The following is a 13,884-nucleotide window of genomic DNA, read 5'->3' as shown; positions in this document are numbered from 1 at the left end:
AAAAATGATAACAGGAATTCATGGTGTGAAATATATTTTAGTAATGTATTGGATTACATAAATGCCAAACAGCCTGCTTTGAAGCACAGAACATAGAACAATACAGCACAGAACAGGCCCTTCGGCCCACGATGTTGTGCCGAACATTTGTCCTAGCTTAAGCACCCATCCATGTACCTATCCAATTGCCGCTTAAAGGTCACCAAAGATTCTGACTCTACCACTCCCACAGGCAGCGCATTCCATGCCCCCACCACTCTCTGGGTAAAGAACCCACCCCTGACATCTCCCCTATACCTTCCACCCTTCACCTTAAATTTATGTCCCCTTGTAACACTCTGTTGTACCCGGGGAAAAAGTTTCTGACTGTCTACTCTATCTATTCCTCTGATCATCTTATAAACCTCGATCAAGTCACCCCTCATCCTTCGCCGTTCTAATGAGAAAAGGCCTAGCACTCTCAACCTATCCTCGTACGACCTATTCTCCATTCCAGGCAACATCCTGGTAAATCTTCTCTGCACCCTCTCCAAAGCTTCCACATCTTTCCTAAAGTGAGGCGACCAGAACTGCACACAATACTCCAAATGTGGCCTAACCAAAGTCCTGTACAGTTGCAACATCACTTCACTACTCTTGAATCCCTCTGCTAATGAACGCTAATACACCATAGGCCTTCTTACAAGCTTTATCCACCTGAGTGGCAACTTTCAAAGACCTATGAACATAGAACCCAAGATCCCTCTGTTCCTCCACCTCACTAAGAACCCTACCATTAACCCTGTATTCTGCATTCTTATTTGTCTTTTCAAAATGGACAACCTCACACTTGGCAGGGTTGAACTCCATCTGCCAATCCTCAGCCCAGCTCTGCATCATATCCAAGTCCCTTTGCAGCCGACAAGAGCCCTCCTCACTATCCACAACTCCACCAATCTTCGTATCATCTGCAAATTAACATTGTATACAGGATTTTACATTTGGGTTTCACCAGCTCTCCAAAGCACCATCAGGTTTATAATATGTCTGTTCAAATATAATAAGAATGCCTAATATTAAGTAGTTCACTCATTGGCTCCTAATCAAGTAATACACACAGAACAGAGGTGCATTCCAGTTTTTGAACTTGTTTTGAATGGCAGGTGACAGAGCTACACTTTAAATCCCCATTTTGGAATTTGCAAAATAACCATTTTCACTGCCATAAACATTAATGGCCACTCTCCCAATCCTTACAGTTTCTCCAGCATACACGGACAGCAACTACCTCAAATTGTGCAAAGCAGCCTAATTTCAGAGAAAGGAATTGGAGAGAAGAGCACCCCCTTGGGTGGAGAGAATGCAGACCCTGTTACTGAAGAACAAGGGCGGCACGGTGGCACAGTGGTTAGCACTGCTGCCTCACAGCGCCAGAGACCCGGGTTCAATTCCCGCCTCAGGCGATTGTGTGGAGTTTGCACATTCTCTCCGTGTCTGCGTGGGTTTCCTCCGGGTGCTCCGGTTTCCTCCCACAGTTCAAAGATGTGCAGGTCAGGTGAATTGGCCATGCTAAATTGTCCGTAGTGTTAGGTAAGGGTGGTTTGCGCTTCGGCGGGTCGGTGTGGACTTGTTTGGCCGAAGGGCCTGTTTCCACACTGTAAACGTAATCTAATCTAATCTAATCTAAAAAAAAACTTCATTGGAGTTTAATCACATGATGCCTATATGGTTAAAAACAGCCATTACTGTGCAGAATGAGATTAAGAAGTAAAAAACTTCGGATTTAATAACAGATTTTACTTGGGAACTTGTTATTTAACCATGTTACGTGTTCATATGTGCTCCCAGTAACAAACAACATATTTTCTCTGAGACAAAAACAGAGCTTGTTGGAAAAGCTCAGGTCTAGCAGCATCTGTTAACTGATTTCTTTGCATAGATGTTGCCAGATCTGCTGTGCTTTTCCAGGAATTTCCATTTTTGTTTCAGATGTACAGCATCCACAGTTCTTTCTGTTTCTTTTCCATGACTATGGTTTTAAATTGTAACAAATTCATTGACTACTTCTGGTGAATTGAGTTTTAACATGCAATCTCACGGCTTCTTCAATAAATTAAATTCTCTACTTTTCTTTAAGTCAATGGTATTTTTAAACAGCTGTACATAATTTTTGTATATGATAACTTCAATTATACAGTCCAATCATCTGTTGCAGGGCCTAAGATCATTAAATAATCTTTTTTTAAAAACTATTGAATCGCTTTGGTTCAAAAGAACAGAATTTCTTTATTGAAGTAACATAATGGAAATGAAAACTGCTTTCTTACCAAGTGAAGCCATGTCGCTATACTGTCCACTCAGTAGAAATAAATCCACGGCCACCTGCTGGCCTGAGCAGTCCAAAGCAAACTTCTTATAAAAGTCTGTGGCTGGAGCAAGGTGTTGCACACCCTTAATTGAAATTAAATAGAATTTCAGAGATTTATGATTTGCTCATTAAACTGCAAATAGGAAAGTAATGTGAGAAAATAATATTACGTGCCAGGATGTGTTATGTTCTAACTCTTACTTCTGCATATTGATTATTAAAATCGGAAAAACAATAGGATTGGTTTGTTAAAAACTTTTATTTCACATTGTCCCCCTCTTCCATCACATAGGTTATACCACTCCGCCATCACAACTCTTTGTAAAGATTCAATTCTTCCAAATTGATTGATTTTTGACAGCTGTCTCAAGGTTTGAAGTGGATTGTCTTAACCACAGCAGGGTCAGCCACAATTTCTGAAGTCTGAGTTCAAAGTATACTGCTTATAATTAGGTGGCCCTGGTGACATATCATTCAAAAAAGAAATACTTATGAGGAAATACATTTGTTCCACTTGGTTTATACAGCTAAATAGATCCCACACATTTCCCTCTGGCTGCTACCCCTTAAAGTCCTGCCCGTATGCTCCTGAATTATGGCATGCAATTGTTTTCTGTATAATTCAGAGAGTTTCAACTCTACTATTCCATGTGTTTGTCATTATATAAAGTCTATGTTTGTGAACTCAGCTTCAAATTTGGCTTTTAATGGGTAAACCTGGTGTCTCGTCCTGTTCTCATGGTTTAGTCAGAAGCAATTTTTCACTTTTAATTTTCAGTTAAGTTTACTAATGCAGCATTCCTTAAATTAGGCCTAGGTAAAAATGATTAAATCATAGGAATAGGAAAAAAAGCTCTTTTTAGTGAAACATTGACCATTCTGAACACCACCATAGCTTATGACGTGTTTTGTCACGGTCAGCAAGGAAAGATTGATAAGTTGAATAAATTTAGATCAGCACAGGAACAATGCAAGACATTTTCATTAAGCAGAAAGTTGTCAGGACTTGGATTCAGTCAAGGTGAACATGGTTCTATGTGAAAAGTTACTCATTAGCATGGGACAAAAGGAAGAAAAGCAGGAGCAGTTCCTTCCCAGAGTGTTGGCAGCAGCGGGTTTCTATGCTGAAATGGCAATCCCAGAGGTGGCAGTGGCATCAATAAAAGCCAGAATGAGGCATCAACGGCCTCAGCATGATGGGCCCAGTGTCAAATCTGGGACCAGTTCAGGACCCAGCAGTTTTAGCAGCAGCTGCATTGCTGAGATCGGCCCAGCGAACTCACGGCGACGACAATTGGTGGAGGCAAGATGGCACCTAAGAATGGCAACATGGTTCCAGTGGCAGGGGCATGGCTTAAGGACATGGCTGGTCCCTGGTACCTGACGGCGAAGGTGATGGTGTCCTGGCTATGGTGGTGTGCAGGGTTTTGCGGCACCCAAGTGTTTGCAGACTATGGGATGGACTTTGTGGCTGTTTTTCTGGCAGCAAGGCCTCATGGCCGAGGGGGTGGAGTGATCTGGATATTTCCTTTTCTTTTATTTCTGCTTCTATTTTTTAATCCTGTGTTTTGTATTCTGAGATGGTGCAGGAAAATGGCAACTTGTACACTTTTCACTGTACTCCTGTCCTCAAGTACACATGACAATAAAATCTAATTCTCATTCTAAATATTGGCTGAAACACCTGAAATAGCCTTGTCTTCCACCATTAGTCTATAAAATGTACGGGGCAAAAATTAAAGTCACATACGATTTAACTTCTAAAAGTCACATTCATCAACTACATGCTTGTCATGTTCACACATGTAAAATATGACACTGAATTTTTTTGCCAACAGAGCAGCAGGGCAGGCAAAGCAAGTTCGCTTGCTGTTAACACTATTGCCCTGTGATAACTCTCGACAGTGCAACAAACTGCCTCTCCATCAAACCCACAGGCAGTCCAGGTAAGATCAGTGACAGCCAGGATGGGTGTTCCTGTGGAAGTACAACCATTCCAAAAAATGCTGTGTTGAATCATAAAGCAAAAGTTCTTTACTTCCAGGTTACCAGCAGCAATGCCTGGGTGACTGACTGATCATTTCACAAGTTAACCAAGCAATCAAGGGGTTCTTTGGAACAGATTAAACATCTATGGGCCATTTACATTGAGCATGCTCACTCTTACCTATAGCATATAGACCGTAAGTTTACATGTACCTCCACATCCGTATTTAATCGAGGAAACATTTCTACAGTATGGAAACATTCATATGGCCGAACAATCAGTTTAATAAACACAGTAACATTTCAGACCACAGCAATAATTTCCGAGGAATAATCCCAACTGGAACTGGCAACCATACCTCTAAAGAATAGCAATTATTGTAGAGTTCTGCGTTCCATCTAATTACATATCCATTCTGTACTGATTGCTCTAAGGCCTCAGAGAATCCAGAGATTACTCAGAGCTGCTCAGGCCCAAAAACAGGTGTGTACAGTGATGCACAATCATCTATATGTTACAATAAGATTTTTTTTCCTATCTGAGATCAAAAGCCAATTACCTTTGCGGTGGATCTCTGATTAGGGTCTTCCCTTGATTGAAGACAACCGACACCTATGGATGGTAGCTGTGTTTGGAATACAGAGATGCGTCCTCCAGTTGCAGACATAAGTTTAAATGCAGCCTGCAAAGCTGGGCCCAATGCACTATGGGTTTCTCTTGTGTTGGTGAACATTGTCGGCAATACTTTCAGTAAATCTTTAATAAGCTACAAATAAAAAAACACAATATTTTTCAGGACAAATAAAACACATTTTATACAGTTTGCTGACAAATGTTCAGTAAAGATTTACAGCAATCATCACATTTTTCCTCAGTACCATCTATCTGATATTTAAAAATTATGGAAATGCTACAATGAAGAAGCCTGGCAATATATCAGTGATTTTTCCATATATTCTGTGTAGCAGATCTGATAGGGGACATTCAATAATATACATCACTTCAAGATAATTCTGCTGGGACAGTGGATTACTGTACAAATTCCCTCAGCAATAAAAATGGGTCAGAATGTTTCATGAACCAAAAAACAAGGTGAGGAATACCATGCTGTGTCGTTATGCTATTGGACAGGAGGTAAGGGAAAAGCAGCGGGTTTGGATATGCCAGATGATGCCTTCATCACAACAAGAAGTCATCAAACACAAACAGAAAGATACGGAACCAATAAAACAGCTGCCTCCAACAGTAATTACACACTGGGGAAATGAAACAGCATTTTTTAATTTTTGTTTTTTGTTCCTCTAAAAAAATGACTTTTTTCTGCATTAGAACCTGTTAAGTATTGAGTGATTCCTTTTAGTGCTTTCACAGAATTTACTGCGTCGGTGCCTTTGTCAGTAGAGAAGGCAACATTGATTTATTGACACAAAAAACCCATAATTATTTTGCTTATGTATAACAAAAATCCCAATGGGCACTGGTGTGAAACAATTTTGTTTATGCATAATAGGGACATTTTCTTTCGTATAAACTGATTGTTAGAAATATATAAGGTCGTCCCTTGGTAGGTCAGTAAGTTTAACCAGTGAGTAGCTGAATCATACAGATCAAGTCGGCTGATTTAAGTTGCGTCAAAAAGTATGGTGCTGGAAAAGCACAGCTGGTCAAGCAGCATCTGAAGAGCAGGAGAGTCGATGTTTTGAGCATTAGCTTTTCATCAGGAATGAAGGGGTGGCCCAAGGGGGCTGAGAGATAAATGGATCAGGGAGGGGGCAGTGGGGGGGGGGGAGGGAGTCAAAAGTAGCTGGAAATGCGATATTTACATGAAGATGGGGTGAAGGTGATAGGTCAGAGAGGAGGGTGGAGCAGATAGGTGGGAAGGAAAATGGACAGGTTGGACAGTTCAAGAGGCTAGTGCCGAGTTGGAAGATTGGATCTGGAATAAGGTGGGGCAGGGAAAATGAAGAAACTGGTGAAATCCACATTGATCCCATGTGGTTGGAGGGTCCCAAGGCAGAAGATGAGGCATGCTTTCTCCAGGTGTGGGGTGGCTAGAGTTTGCTGATGGAGGCGGCCCAGGATTTGCATATCAATGGCAGAGTGGGAAGAGGAGTTAAAGTATTCGGTCACAGGGCGGTGGGGTTGCTTAGTGCATGTGTCCCAGAGATGTACTATGAAACATTCTGCAAGTTGTGTCCTGTCTCCTCAATGTTGAGGAGTTGTGCAGTGGTAGAGGCACAATTTGTGGGTCATAGTGGAAGGAGGAGAAGTGAGCTATAAGTGAGCACACATGGTTAACAGGCAAAGACAGAATAAAAATAATGTTGCATAGTCATTGCCACTTACACCTCAACAGTTACTTCGACTCTCCTGCTCCTCGGATGCTGCCAAACACTGTTTGATAAGGGTCAAGGAGAATAGGAATTAAACTTACCAAATTATATACGAAAGAAATAAAACCAAGCTGCTTAAATGGGGACGACAATGGCAATTCTTATCCAGGTTCTAATTCTTAATCCATGCTCATTAAACATTAACATTCTGCAATCATTGTGGGACACTAAAAAAGTTAATCCTTTTCAATTTACTGCAAATTTTTCATTGTACTGTTCATCTAATGACCAAATGTTTGTGTGTAATTCCAGCAAAGTTATGCTAAACAATATGATCAACAATGAGATTATAGTACAATTTGCAATACTTCTCAGCCAGTAAGACTGCTACGCAAAATATTCTATTAATTGATACATTTTTAAATGTTAGTTTTGAAATGAAATGTGAAATTCTTTTTAAAGTTAATCTTTATTGCTTTCATTATATATTTGGATTATTTTCTTTATGAAATAGTCTGATGTGCAACTAAGACTAGAAAATGGCAAACACTTTAAAGTGTTTACAGTCCAAATAGGATACAATTTTATTTCAGTTTTCTAATCCAGTTTTCTAGTTCCCTGTCAACTGTAAAAATCCCTACATCAAACACCATATAGAATGGATTTCTGCACAATTTACAAAGAAGGAAGCAGCATGGTAAACTGACTTCCCTGCTTCCATGACAGCTTTTGTCAATATAACTCTGTTGTTTCTTAAAATATCTGAAGAGAAATCTAAAGGGTTTGTGAATTTTTCTTAGCGCGATTGATAAGAAACTAAGTTAACTACTCATAGAATGTGAACTTGTTTTATTACAGAAGACAGAATTTCAAAGTTTTAGCCTAACACTGACTGTCAAGACAGTCGCATGGACTTTACAGTTCGACAGAACGTGTGGCAGTCTTTTGATTATTACGTGATACAGGACAACACAGAGCTGTCTCAGGAACAAAGAGTATAATTGCTGCATTGTTCATGCAAGCTAACTAGGAAGAATATCTATCATCTTTCATTTTTCCTCAAGATTTATTCTCCAGGGTTTGTCTTGACAGCTGTAATTAATATTTCAGGAGTTGTAATCAGTGCATTAAAGACATAAATTAGGTATTGTTTTACCATATACCCACCTACATAGACATTGGAGAAACAAATTGTTTCCCTCAGGCACAAGGCATTAATGCATTTGACTGCACCAAATCTATAGCATGCTGAAATTAAATAATAAATTATGCATATTAATAAATGCTTTCCTCAGCTACTTTATGATACTTCATTCTAAGAAAATTGGTCATAACACAAGTCTATAAAGGAGGAGGAACAACCTAAGTTGACTCCTTGACAGAAGCCTCTGGTTCATTCACACCTGATGACACCATTGGGAAATCCCTGCACTTTCCAAGAGATAAGATACAATGGGTTTTGACATTTATCAAGAAACTTTATAGCTCGGTAATCATGGGCATCACAGAAGATTATGGTGGCAGCAGCTTGGACAAAATTCTGAAGGGGTCACAAATATTAGAATTGCAGTTTCTGGATTTACAGGATTAGCTTAGTGGACCAGTGTAAGATGCTCCCTCTACTCCTGGCTTTTGAATTTCTGTAAAGGCTTGATAAATCTAATCCTCCTTTTACCTGGCAGGTTTCACGTTGTTTTCCTCAAATCTGGCTGACAGCAGGTATTAGTAGAGTTATAGGTTTAAACTGATTTTAATTTGCCTGCTGAGAGCAAACTGGATCAACCTTGACTACAATAAGTAAGTGGGTTGGGTTCAAATCTGTGTGAATTTTGCCATAATAATTACTTGTTACTCCAGTGAGGAAATACATGTCAAATAGAATCCCCATGAAGCAAATATTGTTGATGACTTTAGTTGATGACTTGAACCGGATTTTGGATAGGGAAGCAAGTTTACCCTTGTCTATCTGTCTTTAGCCTGTGATCTTCCCTCCTTTCAAATATCATGTAGTGCAGCCAAGGAGACCGATATTAGAGATACTCATTGACCAGAACTTCTCATAGGTTCTGATATTCCCTGTAGCATTCTATTTACTGGTTTATGTACTTTGTTGTGCTTCTGAATTGCATTTTAATTTGCAGTTCCTTACACAATTGAGGACTGATAGCATTACTATTACATAGATTCAATCATGAGTGAGTTACTGCATGTGTATGTGACATTCAAATTGGTTTTCCTAGGTGCTACATTTCTATCTAGAGCTATCTATTTTCATGTTCCTTAGCATTATGAACCCCTCTAGCTGACAAAGTAACAGTAACGCTTGACTGGGTTGCAGGTTCGAATTCAGAAAACCAGTTGCCTGTACTCGAGTCTAATTGTCTTGATGCCAGATGTGGTATAGTTGCTTGGAACCAGTTAAAATGGATTTGTTAATAAAAGAAGCTTGACTCTGGTCCTTGCTAATTATTTGCATCTATTTGTTGTAAACATTAGATTAGATTAGGTAAAAACAATGACTGCAGATGCTGGAAACCAGATTCTGGATGAGTGGTGCTGGAAGAGCACAGCAGTTCAGGCAGCATTCGAGGACACCACCTGGCAGCTCAGTACTGTTACACAAGTCTAACAAAACACTGTTATAATTAGATTAGATTATTCTATTATCCTATATTTATCCCTGATGAACACACCTGACATACACTGCCCCGAACACGATGGGCAATTTAGCATGGCCAGTTCACCTAACCTGCACATCTCTGGATTGTGGGAGGAACCTGGAGCACCCGGAGGAAACCCCCGCATAGAATGTGCAAACTCCACACAGACAGTTGCCAAGGCTGGAATCGAACCCTGGTCTCTGGCATGTGAGGCAGCAGTGCTAACCACTGAGCCACCATGCGCCCATAAGAAGAGAAAAATAAACATTTGGATTTACATAGCCCCCATTACTGAAACATCTCAAAGCACACAGTCACCAAGTTACTTTTATACAGCATTGAAAGCAGACAAATAGAGAAGCCACTGTGCAAACATTAAAAACCACCATCAATAATCATACATATTACCTATTAATCTGTTTGTTTTTGATGATGGGAAAGTACTAGGGAGAATTTCTTTTCTTTGAAATGTACCCAGGATCTTTTACATTAACCTTGCACCAAAATTGGGTGACATTTGGCTTATCTAAAGGACTACAGTGCAGGATTCTGTTCCTCTTAATATTACAACAAAATGCCAGCGACGAACCCAAGCCCTGGATTTGGATTTTAAATGACATCCCACGGCGTTAAGAACTCCATTAACTGATTCAAGTTGACACATGTCTGCTCCTATTTTATTAATCTTTGCCCATAGTAGTAGCTATTTTCAGTAAGGAAGCAGATTGCCATTAGCTGAAATTGATCGAACATACTTTAAAAAATGTTACCATAGTATTCAGGACCTTTTCTGTTACAAAAAAAGGAAGGATGCTAAATTTTAATCACAAGTTCTTGCCTACCTCCTTGCTTTCATGTAGGTTTACCATCAAGCTGTCTGGAGTAGGTAGGAAGATATCTGCAGAAGAAAGCTTTCATCAATTTTTGTGCAAAGAATACAAATTTTGACTGATAACTAACTAACTAGATGCCAACCAAACAACAGAACTTTTAAAAACGTGCTTCTGCTTGCTTTACAACCTACACTAAAGTTTCCCATTGGTCTGCATTACCTACAGTAGCAGATGAGACACTCTTGATACAGCAAACCCATGTTAAAGGTCCTGCTGTCAGCAAAATTAACTAACTAACTCTGGTTTGACATCAACTGAAGGATCAGAGACTGGCTATGAGAATACTTCAACTGTCAGGTTAGGAAACAGGCAAATTTCAGAAGACGGGTTGAAGTAAGGATGAAAGTGGGTAATGTTAGCGGGAAAAAAGTCTGTCAATTATGATGGAGTGACTGCCCATAGAAGTGGCAGAGGGGTGAGCTAGGAATTGTCAGAAGACATCGGGAAGATCTGACCCCATGTTCGCAGATAATGTAACTAAGGATTAGCATGCAGAGCGGAACAGGACAGGATCAAACATAGAATCTTGGGGCAATTCCAGAGATACATGGGCAGAGGAAAAGAAATAACTTCTGGAGTTTTTCAACTACTTTTGATTGGGTAAGAACAGAGTTGAGCTAGGATAGACCTGAATGAGGTGGTGATGGAAAAAATGCATCATAGTTACAAGGGATATTATCTGCAACTTGAGTTTGGGCCATTTCACCCTGAGGGAGAGGGACGATGTAAACAAGTTGTAAAGCAGCTAATAAGACATTCAAGGACTCTTGAGAAAGCACAGGTTTAAACAAAAGAGGAATAAAGGATGAAATTATGCGAAGAGAAGCTGATATGTGCTTTTCTTTTCGAAAAAGATTTTACAGAATGAAGAAACAGCGTGAAGATCAGAAGAGAACTTGGTTTGACATCCATTTATGGTAATGGAGTAGATGAAGCAAGAGCAGAGAACTGACAGTCTCAATTTAGTGACAAAGACATTAGATTAGATTAGATTACTTAGAGTGTGGAAACAGGCCCTTCGGCCCAACAAGTCCACACCAACCCGCCGAAGCGCAACCCAGCCAGACCCATTTACCCCTTCACCTAACACTATGGGCAATTTAGCATGGCCAATTCACCTAACCTGCACATTTTTGGATTGTGGGAGAAAACCGGAGCACCCAGAGGAAACCCACGCAGACATGGGGAGAATGAGCAAATGCCACACAGTCAGTCCCTGAGGCAGGAATTGAACCCGGGCCTCTGGCGCTGTGAGGCAGCAGTGCTAACCACTGTGCCACCCATCTATGGATTCCTTTGTTAAGTATTAAAGCATTAAAAAGAGAATATAGAAGATAACTGATTTTTGCTGTATAGACTCAAATAGTAAAATGAGAGGACAACTTAATGAAAATAAAAGATACTGTCTTGATTCAATAAAGACAGTGAATACAAAAGCAAATTGATAACAGTAAGCCTATGCAAATTACTGATTACACTCTAAGTAGACAGGAGGGTAGATGTTCAATTCACTGCTACTATCCCATAGTGCAGTGAAGAAGGGTCACTGCAACACCTCTTCTAGGTACTGCTCTTATAAATCAACTGAGTTTGATTTTCACTACTGTTGCTTCTGTGATGAGGTCGGATACTTATTTTGTCTAACACTTTGTTTCGATAGAGGGGTATGCATTATGCTTAATTTCAGTACTCATCTAAACTTTCAGCATTATGTGGAGAAATATTGTCAATTTGATCAGTTCCCTTGAAAACAGTAGCAAAACTGGTTTTGAAACGTGGAGCAATATCGTTCTAACCAGTACCAAACGGCAGTAGTAGTCAGACTAAAACTTACTTTATAAAGTATGCTTTCAACAGATCTAGTGAATTCAGGTTGAAACACTATGGAAATATTAGTCAAGTTATGTGAATTTTACATTGACAAAAATGCATATTTTTGTTGACTAAATTACTGTGAAATCATACTGATTTTTCCAAGCTTGCTGAATCATTATTCAATTTAACTGCCCTGAAGTTTGCATTAGAAATTAAATTTTCATTTAGATGTACAAACTGTCTATAGTTCATCACTGAAGTGGACTAATTTCATTCTCATTTCTGAACTGTTTACTGTCATAACATCACAAATACACCAAAGTTTGATTATAATCGCAATTTTATTTTAGTTTTACCTTCAATATCTGATACAATCAGCATTTGAGGTTGTGACAAGCCTTCCTGCAAGTTGAAGAAATGAATTGTGCTATCAAATGTAATAAATCCTATTTTGGTCCTTGAATCTCCAGGCAACCTTAAAGATATATTTATATGCATATGTTAGAACATGTAACTTTGGTCAGACGCTTAAAAAGCAGCATATACAATCAAATACTGATATTTCATAAATCACTACCAAGAAATTGTACTTACAATTAATTCTATTATGGGATATTTAAAAACTAGACAAGAGCTATATTAAAGTAAGGAAATTAAGTTTCAAATAAAGCTTAAAAATGCACTTTAAGATGAACTGCAGAAACACAAGCTATAACATTTGAAGCGTTGTATTAATCAGAGGATGGTGTTGTCTTGAAATCCTCACCGCATTTTAAAACAAACTTACATGTGCTCTTAAAAGTGCTGTATCTTATCTGATTCTGGATTAACAACCAGAAATGGAATTAAGCTATATATTTCTTTCTCAGCTAACGTAGGCATAATGAGCCAGATGGCTACCTGCTGCATTGCATATTTCCAACTTTTTATGGTTATATTAAAGAAAGCTGAATTACAAGTGCACAAGAAGACACTTCCAGGTTACCTAATTTCATATTTCATCAAATTATGTGGGAAGAAATTAAATCACAGGATTTAGAAGCAGGGGTAAGCTATTCAACCTATCAGGTCTTTTCTACTCTACGGCGAGATCATGGCCGATCTGATGATTCTCATCTCCACTTTCCTGCCTTATCCCAATAACCTTTAATTCCCATACTAATTAATAACACTAATTAAAAAACTAATTTAAAAAATACTTAAACTGTCTTTATCCCTCTGCAGACTGTTATCCTTACTGGTTTTGCTTCCCATTATTTTTAATGTTTGCTGCAAATTTGGCAAGAGTACCTTCATTGCTATTATCAAGTCATCAATATTACAGCATATAATTGGGCCTCAGCACTGAGCCCTGTGGCACTCAACTGGCTGCTATCCTGAAAATGCCTTCTTTATCCAAACTCTCTGTCTATTAGTTAGACAATCCTTTATGCCACTCCCAGGTCAATGTGCTTTTATCATTTTAAGGTATTGCACATAAGCTTACTTAGCAAATGCCTTCTGAAAATCCAAATACACTACTTCCACTGCTTCCCCTTTATTTATCCTGTAATACAGACACTGCAATGAACTTGTTAGGCACAAAGCCTTTGAAAAGATCCCTGTTAAAGCACTATACTTGTACATTTGGAAAAAGGTGCTCTTACTTGTCAAAGTTTTCTAACAATGACTGACAACAAATGTTCAGGTATCCTGATTCCACTGCATTATGGGAAACATCAAAAACGAAGAGGTAGACAGCAGGTTGAGGTGGTCGCAGCTGCAAAGAAAATAATCTGGGCATTGAAATATACATGCTGCGAACAGTTAAGTCACACGAAACACAAATATTTAATTTTACCTTGATATT

At 39.1% G+C, this 13,884-nt stretch overlaps 1 protein-coding gene across 5 annotated transcripts in view; it reads right to left on the bottom strand.

Annotated features, from left to right (window-relative positions):
• LOC122553760 (protein transport protein Sec24B-like) overlaps positions 1-13,884 on the bottom strand; it is a 131,644-nt gene that overhangs the window by 22,175 nt on the left and 95,585 nt on the right. For all 5 annotated transcript variants that reach the window (XM_043698060.2, XM_043698051.2, XM_087980220.1 and 2 more), the window contains 5 exons: positions 13,682-13,794; positions 12,392-12,510; positions 10,170-10,225; positions 4,894-5,100; positions 2,307-2,430 (listed from right to left, as the gene is read on the bottom strand). In XM_043698060.2, the coding sequence (XP_043553995.1) occupies positions 2,307-2,430; positions 4,894-5,100; positions 10,170-10,225; positions 12,392-12,510; positions 13,682-13,794 (619 nt within the window). The remainder of the gene's footprint in view (positions 1-2,306; positions 2,431-4,893; positions 5,101-10,169; positions 10,226-12,391; positions 12,511-13,681; positions 13,795-13,884) is intronic.

Source organism: Chiloscyllium plagiosum, unplaced genomic scaffold (assembly GCF_037043375.1).
Source record: "Chiloscyllium plagiosum isolate Xiang-an unplaced genomic scaffold, Cpla_swu_hap1 HiC_scaffold_1, whole genome shotgun sequence".
NCBI classification, from domain to species: Eukaryota; Metazoa; Chordata; class Chondrichthyes; order Orectolobiformes; family Hemiscylliidae; genus Chiloscyllium; species Chiloscyllium plagiosum.
This window is presented reverse-complemented; position numbering and strand designations above follow the sequence as displayed.